At 35.2% G+C, this 15567-nt stretch overlaps 1 protein-coding gene across 1 annotated transcript in view; it reads left to right on the top strand.

The window, feature by feature from the left end:
- The window catches only part of LOC150102718 (uncharacterized), an 89314-nt gene that overhangs the window by 28656 nt on the left and 45091 nt on the right, over nt 1-15567 (top strand). The window contains exons 3-4 of the mRNA XM_090399406.1: nt 6529-6648; nt 6899-7018. Coding sequence (XP_090255532.1) covers nt 6529-6648; nt 6899-7018 — 240 coding nt within the window. The remainder of the gene's footprint in view (nt 1-6528; nt 6649-6898; nt 7019-15567) is intronic.

Below are 15567 nucleotides of genomic sequence, written 5' to 3'. Positions count from 1 at the left end.
CAAAACACAATCTCAAATTTCTTGCAAGAATGATTCACATCACTCACTTCCCCTTACATTTGATAATACTTAGATCTCAAAAGATGATCAAATTTCTCTTCTTGAACTGACTTACACCACCAAGTTCAGTATTCTGTTGAACGCTATCATCATTCCTTTTTTCCAAGACTATTAACAGGCTGCAGCAGCCACCATCTCTTCTTTCTCTTTGATTCTGTCTACATTTATTCTTTGGAAATGCTTTCCTCACTGAGTTGTACTCAAAGACTACAACCTTCAACTGTTCAAGAAACACACTTACTTCCTGCCTTTTAGTAATAAGAACTACTGTCTTCTCTTCAGGAAATTTAAAATGGATATTTTCACCCCACATTTCAGATATTATTTCTGTATTTTTCATGAGTATGCTTTGACATTACATGAATGACTTAGCATCCCATCTTTCTTGTTAACAGGAACATTCGGTTTAAAAAAAAAAAAAAGATAAGTCTGATTTTTATATATTTTGATGTGCTACTTTATTGTTACAAGTCTAATCTTTAAAGGTACCCACAGAATAACTGTAAAACAACAAAATTATACGATAACCAGAATGAGTCTCTCTCTCTCTCAGTAGTTTGGGAGATTCTCATTTTATGTAAACATCAAAAATAGTTTTAACATTATTTATTAATATTAATGTCTCACATATCGGTAAACCGATTGTTGTTTGTACCTTGTATTTATGTTCTTTGATTTGCTTATTGTTTCTGCATACTGATCATATTTTCAGTTCAAAAATTTGTATTTTCGTTAAAATTTATTACTGTGGTTATCGTGTTTTATTGTTGCAAGATTATTTAATCTCCTTGCGAATGTTACATGAAATTCATATCTGCAATCCTATTTTCGATTGCTTACAGCAGAAGAATCACCTGAGATAACTGAGAAGTTTTAGTTTTTTGAAGAGGTGTAGGTTGTTAGGTTTTTTTTAAAAAAATAGCAAAAATTTAGTAGAACATTCATTTTATTAACATATTTGATGATTTAAAATGAAAAAAAAAAGTCCAACTATTTTGCCTGAATTTTGTTATCGGCCTTTTACCATATGTGAATGGTACAGATACTTCTGCAGAAAAGGTTGTGCATAGTTTTATCTATTCATGCAAAAAAAGAAAAATTAATTATATAAATAAAATGCACAGAGCTCTTAAAGATGTTTATTGGACATCATATACTTCATTTATCTTCATGATTTAATTAATTTACAGTCCCAAGGTAAAAAATTTTACCTTGTAATAGTAATGTTTTTGTGTGTGATATATTCTTATATCCTTGTATGTTCTTTCTTGTTATCAGTTGCTTTATCATTTTGTTCTAGGTGTGAATCAGAACTTTTCAGACACCCCCCCCCATCCCACATATATATATTGATGGACAATACACACACACAAACATTATATATGTATATATACATACACAAGAAAGAATATACTTGTAGCAGAGTTATGAAGGTAACTTATGTTCTTATATTCTTATATGTTCTTTCTTGTGGTATCAGTTGCTTTAATATCATTTTGTTCTAGGTGTTTATCAGACCTTTCCAGACCTCCCTCACACACACACACATATATATATATATATATATAAATATACATACAGGTTTTCCATGATATATGTGGTTAATTAATCCTCGATGGACACTGCATATATCAAAACCGCATTATTCAATGTTAAGAATTAATGGGAATAATTATAATGACTCCTACAAAATATAAAATTTAAACATCATTTATTTTTTAAGGTGACATGTATTTATATATTTTATTTATATATATTTGTTACATAAAAACTTATCTAACTTAAATTAAACAGTGGTAGCTTTTTTTTCTCCTCCATGATTTTGCGATAACAATCAATTTGTTTATCTAATCAGTGACTAACAAAGCCTAGAGCTCTTCCGATGTTAGCTTTGCTTTTTCCGTTATCAAACTTTTTACTAATGTCAATTTTAGTATCCAAAGTAATAAGTTTTTGTTTATTATTCTTTTTCTAGACCATGGTTACAAAAGGTAATGCTTTACATAATTTGAAAATTACATGATATGCGGATAGGCCATAAGCGTACACTGTAATACATACACGTCTGTATGCGCCATGCTCTGCTGATAAATTGGATGACTGAGGCCGAGAGTGATTATTAACGTCAGAGCATGACTCGTACCACGTGATCTGATCGGTTTCATTGACCAAGTCTAACACTTTACTTATTTTCAAACTTTTTGGGCCGCACTAATCAAATTTGATACCGCATATATCAAGTTTATGGTCACATTAATATTTTGTGCATTGATCAAAACCGCATATATCAAGGGATACCTGTGTGTGTGTGTGTGTGTGTGTGTGTAGAGAGAGAGAGGTGCCATATATATACAAGAGATTGAAGTACTTATAAACACATCAGCCCCAAGTGTGGAGTGTAGGTGAAGATTGAGAAAGAAATTTGAGTTTTTTGAAGAGGTGTAGGTTGTTGTTTAGGAATGCCTCATGAGGAAGACTCATCCAGAAGACAAAAGTAGATAGGATAAAAGAGAAGCAGGTTTGCTGCATTTGCAGTTGCACTGAAAAAGAATGTTGGGCAGCTGCTGATCTTGTATTAATAGTTCCAACAAAGTGGAAGAATGATAATTGCAAGTGTAGTGAAGCAGTGACCCTTGAAACACCTGTAGAATAGACACATTGCATAGATATGATTGAAATGAATTTGCAAGAAAGAGTTTATATACAAGCCAAACTGCTCTTCTCAGGACAACATCCAGGATTTTTAAAAAGATTTGCAGCACCCCACAAATGTGAACAGCATTTTAAGGATGGGTGGATTTGGGATTTATATAGGTTTGGTAGATGGATAGGTATAACATAGCATCTTGAGCAGAAGATAATGTGTTTATGCCAAAAGAGGCCAGAGGTAATTGTTAGAAGCAGAAAGATCTGATCCTGTCTTGTAATTTATGTAATACTGAGAGTAAGGATAGCTGAGTTGAAGTCTCTTTTGTGAGCGAAAAGACTGATTTTCTTGTATTAAAGCTGACCAGACTGTCATTGCCACATTGAAGAATGCTGTGTAGATCATTGTTTAAGTTGCTAGCTGTAGATCTTGAATCTTGGGATGTATGATCATTGTATGGTTTGTCAAATGAGTTGGAAGAATGGAGAATGTCATCTGCAAAGCTGTGAATAGAAGTAGTGATGATTGAGAGTAAGTCATTTATGTACATGAGAAAAGAGAGCAGGCGATAGAACCCTGTGGCACCTCCTTCATTGATGACAAAGCTCAAAGAGAGAGAGAGAGAGAGATCTACCATGTCACTCAAAAACTGACGTCCACTGAATGACCAGAGAAAAAGCTGGCCACTCAATTACAAAGAGTGATACTTAGATCAAAGAATGGCAATTTGTTTAGCAGACCTGAATGCTTGATGCAGTCAAAAGCCTCAAAATGTCAACAGCATCACATTTCTTCGAATATTTTCATGGCGCATGTCCAGTGGTGGATGATTTTGGCTAAGAGGTCAGGTATGATCTTGAATGGTAGAATCTGTACTGTGTTCACTGATTAGGTAGTGGAGAAGTTGATTATTGATAACTTTCCCCATTATGATGGAGAGGACTTGGTTGATTGGTCAGTAGTTTGACTAGACTTTTGTCTGCTTTTGGTGGAATAGATTGGATATATGATTGCTTCCATGCATTGGAAGCAGTCATAAGCCAATATTGTAAAATATTGGCTTATGAAGCAGGGATAAGCCAATTTTAAAATATTGTAAGAGATGATACTGGTTAGATGCTAGCTCTGAAATACAGTGTTTGAATACAGTTGGAGAGATACCATCAGGATCAGAAGACATTTTAGTGTCCAAATTATTTAGCAGTTTTCTGATGCCTTTTTTGCCAAAAAACTACAGGAAGCATACAGTGCTCAGATTCTGATATGTAGGGATGTAATTTGCCTTGATCATGCATTTATTGGAAGAAAAGAGTGATGCTTAGGAGATGAGCTTTATCTTTGGGTACTAAAGGTGGAAGTACAAGTGAGGAAAAATTTTGGCTGATAGCCTTAATGAAGGACCAAAAGGCACAGCTTCCATTTGTACACAAGACAAGTTTTCTGGTGTTAGCCTTTGTGATATCAGATTTAGATCTGCTGATGTCTGCTTTGTATTTGTTGCAAGTTTTGGAATAGGCTGTGTATGAAACTAGATTCTTGATGCAAGCCACCTATGGTAAGCTGAATTTTTTTTTCTTCAGCTGCTTTGTTACACTTTATGTTGAAAAAAGACTTAGAAACGTGAATGAGGATTTTGGGGTAGAATGGGGAATGAATGCCTTCATGGCAGTGAGGATAATTACTATGACTTGCACAGAGCAGGTGTTTGGGTTGCCAGAGCAGAAGCAATAGTCAGAATCTGAGCACGGTATGCTTCCTGGAAAACAAAAGTGGAAATTATGGAATTCATCTCACTTGTTACCTTTGTAAGTGCCAAAGGTCAGGAGTTATTGGAAGAAGGCATTCTGTGAGAGAGAGGACTTCCACAAGATTGTGGTCTCAGTTACCCAGAGGAGAGGTGATGTCTGTTATCTATCTGGTAACAGAACTGGTTAAAATCAGGTCAAGAATATTGGGAGAGAGTGAAGAGGGTTATATAGGTGAGTAGATGTACGATTTACAGAATGATAGAATCTGTAAATCATACAGATTCTACCATTGTATGGTAGTATCATCTACTCACCCAGAAATATGGGTGAGTAGATGTATGATTTGCATTATATCATTACTTATAGCAAAGACTTCTGCATCTCATGCAGCTTGGTTGGTGATGTTGGAAAAGAGGAGCCAGATTGAATTGTGAATGTTAAGGTTACCTAGAAAGATGACCTCACTCTTTGGATAGTTGAATTGTAGATGGTCAAGCTTCATAGAGAGGAAGGTGAAGAAGTCTTATTGATTGTTGGAGTTTATGGACATCAGATTTCTGACAAGTGCCCTCAGGGGATATGCAGATATTATTATGATGGTACTACATGTAAAAGTTACATCGTTAACTTCCTGTTAACAGTTTTCCTCCAAATTAATCTGTTATCTGTTAAGACTCCAATAGTATTAGATTTTATATATTTCTATCTTCTGAGGCACTTTTTACTGCATCAGTCCATCTATATCTTGGTCTTCCTCTGTGCCTTTTTTCCTGCCATCCTGGCAAAGAACATGTTTTGCCAAGCTTTCCTCACAAATCCTGTTTGTGACCATACCACCTCAGAGTAGCTCTGCTAATGCATCCATTCCTAAATGCTAACAATGTTAAGTTCTTTGCTAATATCTTAATTTTTTTATGATACTGCCATTGATACCATCTGTTCACTACCCTAATCTCTCTCAGTACTGTCATATTTATGGTCTCAACAGCTTTGAGAATATTTTGCTGCCTTCTCGATATTTCTTTACTGTGTTCTTACCAAAGTTTTCCCATGACTTTTGTTTCGCTAGTTTTATGCAGTGCTTCTTTTTCTTACATTTTTGTCCGTATTCTCTAAGACCACAACTTTTGATACACTTTCTTCTTTTTCTTGACTGTCTCTAACTTCCTGAGTCCACCATGGAGTTCAGCTTTTTCTATCCTTGCAGACAACCTTACCACATGCCTCTCTGGCTTATTAATCATTCATTGTTTTGTTCAAGGATTGCCACTGAATCTCCAAGGTTTGTTGGTTCTTGCAGAATTAGCTTAGGCAAAAAAAAATACTGATATTTATTGCTGTTTTCTTGATTTCAAACAAGCATTCATTCATGTAAATAGAAAAAAATTACTCCAAATCCCATATAATAAACATACAGGTTATGGAATGATTAGAATATATGCTATGCATTATTAGAATGCCAAAGCAGTGTGCAGTATTATAATATTAGTACACAGCCAGGTTCATTGTGAAGAGAGGAGTGATGCAACCCACTGTCACCTCTGTTTTTTTTTTTTTGTTTGTTTGTTTTTCACCTCCTTATAGAAGATCTTATTAATAATGCCATAGAAGAAAAGAGAGGAATAATGATAAGTAGCAGACATATCAGTCATGTAGATGATGTCCGAATTGCAGATACTAAATCTACTGATTTAGTATCTGCAATATTTCCATAATATGTTAAGCATTTTATTTGAAAGGAGTATGCTAAACAGTTCCATTTCCATTTTCAAACCTAATTTGTTGATGAATTTACATATTTTATCAAGATATGTTCCAACTATGGAATTTAGGGATAAACTTAATTTTACTGGTTTTTTTTATCACTTTCTGATATAAAATAATGCATCATATATAAATTTGTGATTACAATACAGAGTAGAGAAAAATACTTGTCATGGATAGCATTAAGAAAGTATATCCTTTAAAGTTTGGTTAAATATTCTCAAAAAATAGAAATGTTAATAAATTCCTATTATAAATAAGAATCATATCTCAGACCAGTTTTAAATCTGTTGATATTTCAAATTTTAGAATCCAGTTCGAAAGAAGGAAAGAAAGAAAAGTGATGTACAAGATGAATTAGTAGTTGATGACATTTCTTCAGCTGTAAGAAATAATCAGGATAAGCAAAACTCCTCAACCATTTTGAATGTAAGTGTTGTAATGAATAATATTGTTGAACATTTAGATTATTTTAGTGATATAAAATAATGCATCATATATAAATTTGTGAATACAATACAGAGTAGAGAAAAATACTTGTCATGGATAGCATTAAGAAAGTATATCCTTTAAAGTTTGGTTAAATATTCTCAAAAAATAGAAATGTTAATAAATTCCTATTATAAATAAGAATCACATCTCAGACCAGTTTTAAATCTGTTGATATTTCAAATTTTAGAATCCAGTTCGAAAGAAGGAAAGAAAGAAAAGTGATGTACAAGATGGATTAGTAGTTGATGACATTTCTTCAGCTGTAAGAAATAATCAGGATAAGCAAAACTCCTCAACCATTTTGAATGTAAGTGTTGTAATGAATAATATTGTTGAACATTTAGATTATTTTAGTGTCACAGTAATTATTAGAATGTTAAGAAATAAAAATTTAAGATTTTTATTTCTTATTTCTTCTTATTATTATTTTTAAGTTGACTGTGTCAGTATTAATAGGGTTGATAGCGATGATTTCTATTATTTTGGGTCATTCCAAGTGAAATCAGGGGCCGAAGCTGCATAATTTGTGGTTTTGATGAAAGCAAGTAATTTTGTCTCCCTATCCTTTAGCTTTTGATTTTCCCCTTGCCATCTTATTAATTATGCCTGCCATTTCTTATTCTGAAGATCCACAGAATTTTTGCAGTTGTGAAAGGTATAAAATTAATTACTGCTTATTTACAGACTCTACAATTTCTGATTTTTTTTTAATGTCATTTTCATGCTATTGTGTACTTTTTTTATTTCTTATTTGCATATTCAGACAAACTGATATTTTTAATGCCACCTGATTTAGGTGTTCTGAGGTTTTCCCCTCACCATTTTGTACTCTACCTTGTAAGCCCTAGATTGAATCCATAGTCTTGGATTGAAGTCTTTCCTTTCTAAAAAAATACCTTAAAGTTTGCAAAAAATAAAAAATGGTTGACTTTCATGCCCCAAATCATTATGTTTTGAGACCAAATAAAAATTCCAAATTTTTTATGAGATATACTCTTGATTAGGAGGCTACAGTGCCAAATTGGTCTCATTCTAGCAGCCTAGAGAGCCCTCATAAAATGAAGAAACATGTATTTCAAACAACTTTTTCGTGTGATTGGATTTTTAGGACCACCTGGGTAGTGTGAAGCAAGCAGATTACAGGTTGAGAGTTTTAGTATGTTACCAGCATTAATGTAGCAGTATAATAAAGCATTAAAACATGCTTATATACACTGCTTTGAAAGAAGTCAATGGACACCATATTTGTGAGGAACCAACAGCCATGACACCCAACTTAATAAGATAGACCTTCTTTCACTGCAATAATTGCAGCAATCAGTGGGAATTTTCAACCATTCTTCTCCTGTGCACATAATGAGATCCTAAACTGTTATGGGGGGGGGGGGGGGGCAGACATCCCTTGACCTCACCCATTGCTACAGTTATCCCACAGGTGTTCAATAGAGTTGAGATCAGGGCTCTGTGGAAGCCAGTCAAGTGTGGTGATATTCATGTCCACAAACCATGCAGTTACAACAGCAGCCCTATGACACAGTGCATTGTCTTGCTGAAAAAGACAATGTCAGCTCTGTAGAAACACCACAAAGTAGGAAACATTACACTGTCAAGAATGTTCAGATACCTTTCAGTGTTCGTGGCACTTCAAACAGAGATCCAAAAGCAAACTAGGAAAAATAGGACTATACCATCCCAGTGTCATCTCTGAATTTCATAGTTGGGATTACTCACTCTGGTAAGAGATGTTTGCCAGGCATCCACCAGACCTACACCTGTCCATCTACTCATTAAAGGGTATAGCATGATCCCGTTGCTATATAACACAGCTTTCAAAGTTTTCGTGTCTGCCTGTACATGCTGTTTGCACCACTGAAGACAGTGCTGCATGTTGGTTCAGGTAATGTGAAGTTTACATATTGTATTGTAGTCCTACCATGGAAACCCATGTTGTGAGCCTCGATTCTGAATATTTTTGTGCACATTCATGTTCCATTTGATAGCCAGAGCTCTGCATTCAACATGTCAGCTAACAAATGGCAGTTATTATATATAATCCTACATAGCACTCTGTGGTCACGTTCGGTTAGTGTGGTATATCATCCACTTGTATTTGACTCTCTGCATTTCCATCTCAGTATGATATCACTGATTGTTGACCTGGGGTGGCCCAATATGTCAACAATTTGCTGAACAGATAGGCCTGCAACATGACATCCTATTACAACGTCTTTTTCAAACTCCATCAGTTGTCTTCTTTCAGCCATTTCACCTGGACACGGTTGTGATACAATTGCACTGACACAATCATCATATTCCTCCAATTCATTACAAAAATATGACTGTGACATGGCACGATGCATTCAACATGTCAGCTAACGAATGGTAGTTTATATATATTATCCTACGTAGCACTCTGTGGTCACGTTCAGTAAGTGTGGTATATCATCCACTGTGGGTAGCACTTGCATTTGACTCTCTGCATTTCCATCTCAGTATGATATCACTGATTGTTGACTTGGGGTGGCCCAATTTGTCAACAATTTGCTGAACAGATAGACCTGCAACATGTGACATCCTATCACAACATCTCTTTCGAACTCCATCAGTTGTCTTCTTTCAGTCATTTCACCTGGAAGCAGTTGCACTGACACGATCATCATATTTCTCCAATTCATTACAAAAACATGGCACAATGTACCTTGCACAAGAGTGAGTGGGTGGGTGTGTTTATGCATACATGTTGCATTGTCCAGTGTTTGTGTGTATATACACTGCTTGGAAAAAGTCAATGTATATACACCTCTTTCAAAGTGACAGAGTTTGAAAGAGGTGTTGTGATAAGATGCCATTTTGCAGACCTATCTGTTTGGCAAATTGTTGACAAATTTGGCCATCCCAGGTCAACAATCACTAATACCATACTGAGATGGAAGCACAGGGAGTCAACTGTAAGTGCTACCCACAGTGAATGACACATCACACTCACCGAATGTGATCACAGGATGCTATGAAGCATAATATATGATAATGCCTAGGGCATTAAAATGGCAGTTAAAAATAAAAATCAGAAATTTAGGCAACCTGAAAATTAATGATTGATTTTAAAACCTGAAACTAAAAATTTTGTGGATCTACCAAAAAAAAAAAAAAAAAAACCTGTTAAAATCGCAGTTATTAATAGGATGGGGGGGGGGGGGGGTCTCCAAAAAAAAAAAAATTTTCTTCCATATAAAGGATAGAGTAACTAAATAACTAACTTGCATCAAAATACGAAATTATGCATCTTCAACTTAATTTTTAGTCATCTGATTTCATAAATTACCTTCATAACTCTACTACTAGGTGTTTATCAGAACTTTCCATCCCCCCCCCCCTCATTGAACACTTTGAGATGCCATATCTTTTTATTTGAAAGAACTTTCTGTTTCATTTGAACAACAGTGTATGTTAATACATTTGATTCATTCTGTTAGTACATAGGCAAAGTGGATATTAGATCCAACATTATTTCAAAGCCGAACGTTTGTAGAAACTATGAAAGTTTCGTGAGTTGATCTGAGAGCTTACGAGAATACAATCCTCAGCATTCCCTGAGTTGCCTTAGCGTGCACCACTTAAAAAACATGAGCACTAGCCAAACAAGCATCCATAATTCACCTTTTGTTAGTGCATTTGATAAAGGTTTCACTGTCCTGACAGCTGTTTTGAAGTGGTTGGTTTTCTTCAGAAACCTGAAGAGAGCAGCCAGTCTGAAGCAGCTGTCAGGACAGTGAAACAGGTCAACTTACGAAACTTTCTACTAACATTTGGCTTTGAAATAATGTTGGATCTAGTATCCACTTTGCCTATGTAATTTTATATTGCCAAAATGAAGTCTTATGGCTCTTCCTGTAGTAATTCTGTTAGTGCTTTTTGATAAAATATTTATCACCGATCTTTTTATGGTGATCTGAATGTGTAATGATTATGAAAGTGATTAAAAAAAAAAAAAACTGAGGGACTACAGTTATGATCATAAGACATCATTTCTCCCCTCATTTCCCTCTACTAACCCAACTTAAAAATAAAATAAAAAAGTGCTACTCTGCTAAGATTTGGATGTCACTGTTTTCATTTCATGTTTAGAACATATCCATGCCTGTAGAAAGTTTTTACCTTGGGTATATATTATGTTAAGGATACCAAGCAATTTTATAAGCTAGGTTTTTAATCCTTTTTCCCAAGTAAGTCAAGTTTGCAGCTGCACATAGGGCAACTCGTGGTAAAGGTGGAGTAAGATCCGATCATTTTCCTTAGAATTTTCCAAAAATTCTAAGGAAATTCAAAACTCTGGGTGATGTAGGGTGACATGGAAATTGAGGAGGAGAAATCGATGACGTAGGAGTGAACGTGTGGCGTGCAATTTAAATAGGTCGTGCAGCGCCTAGAAGAACTCTCTTATGCTCTCTTTTCGCTCTGGATCTCATGCCTTCCTGTGGTTATGCTGTTGTGTGTGGAACCTCCTCTGGCAACTTTTAGTTCCCCGTTTTTGACGCAGATTCGAGACAATGACTGAGGAACTATGCCATGAAATTCCAGAAAGTTTACTGATCAAAAATCAGCCCAGCAGAAGATAGTCACCGATGCTTACGGAAGGATCATTGCGATGTTAAGCCAGTTCACCAGAGAACAAAGTCTACCTAATTTAGGTGGCAGAGATAAGTACAGCTCGAAATCTTGAAGAATACCATCAGAAAAAAAAAAGCAGAATGAACTTGGAGTCGAAAGTGATTGTCCAGACAAGATATGTGATGTGGCCAAACGATTCCCTAGCAGTTGGTAATGTACAGTCTATGTTTTTTATGAGTAAATATGTATAAGAAGAATGTCTGTAACTTTAGGAAGGACTCTAAGATTGTTTCATTTAATGATAGAGTAATTATGAGAATCTTGTGAATAAAATAGTGTGAGAGCATGTGGTGCTAACCTAGTAATTCAGTTAACAAATGTCCTTAGTATTGAAGAATAAGTTTGATCTATCAAGTTGAATTTGTAAAATATAAATGAAGTTCTTTGTTATGCATGCTATGATAGAGATATAGAATCTGAATCATTAACGTTCATTTCTTAGCAATTGCAGATTATTTAATCAGAGTATATTCACAATGTGTAAGCTGTCTCAATTGAATTAAATGTTTTGCTTTTTAAGTTTAACTGATAGCTTGCACCTGATTTTCTTCTCTGTTGCACTTGCTCATAAAATACGGACCACAACGGGAGATTAATTTATGGTGAGGCTACAACTGCAAACGTAACCTATAGTAGTATAAGATTGTAAACTAAACTGTTTCTGGTTCCTTGATTCTACATTCTTTGTTAATCTATTATTCGGGGTGGCACAGTGAAAAATAAATTTTCTCTGAATCCGGAAAAGGAATTAGAACCAGCGTAGAGACAAGGGAGTTGGCATTGACTATTAATATTCCCTTTGTCCCTCAAACCACTAGCATCATTCTTATATGTAAAGATCAGCCAAAAGAAATATAGAAGTTAAGAGAATCAAGTCTTACTAGAGAAGGATTTTACTAAGGGCGCAGATACAAGTGCAATATAAGTGTAATTAAGATTTAAAGAGAACAATACGTAAGATTAATAAAGGAGAAATAAAATTTTACAATTGGCGCAGCAGTCGACAGGAATTTCATTTATAGACCTGAATATATAGAAATAAATAAATCAAAGTGAGCAAGTTATAGAGTGAATCAAGCAAGCCTAATATAAAGAAATTTTGAAGTTTAGATTTGTGAAAATTTTAACTGATAAATCAATATGGCCCTATCATCAAGTACTAGTATGGATGATACCGAATTTTTCAGAACGGTGAATCCACAACAGGTATTCCCGCAATTCTGTGGACTGGTTTACTCACTAAAGCTGTTTGCAGCAATGAATGCTTAAAAAAGAATTGATGTTATGAGACGTAGGCCAACTCTTTCCCATAGTTCATTATAGTGCATCATTTCATTATAGTAATGTTTGATATTATTTATGTCTAGTGCATTCTGCATAGTTTCTTACTCTGTGCAGATTATTATTCTCTTATAGCCGACCAAATTGTATTCTTATTGGTTAAACCAAAATAAAAAATGATGGTACAACATGACAAAATTTCATGCCGGCTGGGGCGTCGCCCGGTTAAACAAGGCCCCCGTTGTTTTCGCCAGGGAACCAGGGCGAACAGCGAAAAGTCAGCTACTGGAACAAATCTGAAAACAAACCCCAACTCAACATCACCAGAGTTAAAGATAGGTACTATCAACGTAAGAAGCCTGAATGGCAAAGAAATGGAGCTAGCTGAGGAATTAGATAAGTACCAGATCGACATAATAGGGGTGACTGAAACAAAAAAGACCAAAACTGGTGAGATCTTTCTGAGCAATAAATACAAAATGTTATATTCAGGCAATAACAATCAAGGAAAAGAAGGAGTAGCCATAGTATTCAACACAAAATACGAGGCTAATCTTCTTGAATGGCAGTCAGTCTCAAGTAGAGTAATGTGGGCAAATATGAGAATGGGGAACTGGACAATGAGACTTATTTGTGTCTATGGTCCCACAGAAGGTTCTACTAAGGTAGAAGTGGAGGAATTTTTTGAGGCTTTAGAAAAAGCAACTGACACAATGAAAAAGGAAAAGTTGGTCCTTGTTGGGGATCTAAATAGTAGAGTAGGAAATGATTGTGAGACATACAAAAATATTTTGGGAAAATTTGGAGAAAAAAGCAAAGCTAATAATAATGGCAAATATCTGTTGGATTTCTGCTCAGGACATGGACTGGTTATTACTAACACCATGTTCCAACATAAAAATGTGCACAAATTCACATGGAGAGAAGAGGCTAGGAATAAGAAAAGTCTCATTGACTATGTTATTGTTGATAGTGATGTTTTCTCCCTGGTGCAGGACACCAGAGTGTACAGAGGATTTGAAATTGGAAGTGATCACTATTTAGTCTTGAGCAGGATAAAATTGAATTTCATATTGAAAAGAATAACATGTAAGAAAGTTTTAAAGCGAATAAAAGTTGAGCAGCTCTCAGATGTGAACTGTAGACTAAAATACAGAAATATTATTGAAAAGAAAATGAAAGAGTTTGAGAACAGGAATCAAACCTTGGAGATTCAGTGGCAAACTCTGAAGGAAACATTGATTGATTCTGCCAGAGAGGCATGTGGTGAGGTTGTGTGCAAGGATAGAAAAATCAGAACTCCCTGGTGGACACAGGAAGTTAAAGAGGCAGTGAAGGAAAAGAAGAAAGCATATCAAAAGTTCCTGGCAAATAAGTCAGGTTTTACTCTTACAGAATACAGAGACAAATGTAAGAAAGCTAAACAGTGTGTAAAACTAGCTAAACAAAAGTCATGGGAGGACTTTGGCAAGAATATAGAAAATAAATATCAAGAAGGTGGCAAAATATTCTGGAGGTTGTTGAAGAAGCTTAGGAATGGAGGAAAGAGTGCTGTAAAAGGAATTAGAGATGATAAAGGTGAAATGAAAACAGGAGAAAAAGATATCCTTGAAGTATGGAGTAATTACTTTGAAAAACTGCTAAATGAAACAAGCAGTGATGACAGCACAGTGATAAAAAACACTGACCAGGCATGCAGTCAGGAATACATATCCATACTTGAAGTAGAAAAAGCCATCAAAGGCTTGAAATGTCGAAAGGCAGCAGGAGTAGATGATATTCGACCAGAAATGCTGAAGTATGGTGGTATAAGAGTCTTACAGTGGCTGCACTGCATAGTTCAGAAAGCCTGGACAGAGGGACGAATTCCCGATGATTGGAGTAGAGCTCTCATAGTACCCATATATAAAAAGTGAAATAAAACTGAATGTGAGAATTACAGAGGTATTTCCCTACTGAGTGTTCCTGGCAAGATCTATGCAAGTATACTTGAGAAACGGTTGAGAAGAATTGTGGAAGTAAAGCTTGGTGAAGAACAAGCTGGATTCAGGCCAAATAGAGGCTGTCAGGATCAGATCTTCACTTTACGACAAATAGTCGAGAAAGCATGGGAATATAACAAAGATCTGTATTTAAGTTTTGTCGATTTGGAAAAGGCATATGACAAGGTGCCAAGAGAGAAGCTATTCAATATGCTGCAGTTATATGGTGTCAATGGGGCATTATATCAAGCAATACTTAGTCTTTATTTGAGTTGTGAGTCAGCAGTTAGAATTGAAGGAAGTACAGGAAGATGGTTTAATGTTAAATCTGGTGTGAGACAAGGATGTACATTATCCTCTCTGTTATTCATTATCTATATGGATCACATTATGAAGGAATGTGGTATTAAACCTGATATCAAAATTGGAGATGTTAATGTCAGCTCTTTGCTTTATGCGGATGATGTTATACTTCTAAATAAATCCTCTACAAATCTGCAAGATTCTCTGACTAAATTGAATAGCTGTTGTAATAGATATGGTATGAAGGTCAGCAATAAAAAGACAAAGACAATGAAAATAGGCAGAATCATTGAAAATGTCAACTGTGTTGTGAATGGAGAACCTGTGGAACAAGTAAAACATTTCAGCTACTTAGGCACAATTTTTACTGAAGATGGTAAACTAAATATAGAAATAGACAACAGAATCAGCAAAACTGGCATCGTGGGAAGTCAGTTGAATAAATTCATATGGAATAAGAAAGAAATTAGTCGGAACACTAAATTAGCTGTATACAAGACTGTGTTCAAACCAATTTTAACTTATGGATCTGAGAGCTGGGTCAGAAGTAAAACACTTGACCAAAGACTAGAGACCGCAGATATGAGAGTCCTGAGAAAGATTAGAGGCGTGAACAGATGGC

The sequence above is a fragment of the Typopeltis vanoorti genome, chromosome 10 (assembly GCF_054136105.1).
Source record: "Typopeltis vanoorti isolate ZY-2024b chromosome 10, IOZ_Tvanoo_1.0, whole genome shotgun sequence".
Classification (NCBI taxonomy): Eukaryota; Metazoa; Arthropoda; class Arachnida; order Uropygi; family Thelyphonidae; genus Typopeltis; species Typopeltis vanoorti.
The sequence above is the reverse complement of the archived record's forward strand: the minus strand, read 5'-3'. Positions and strand labels throughout refer to the sequence as shown.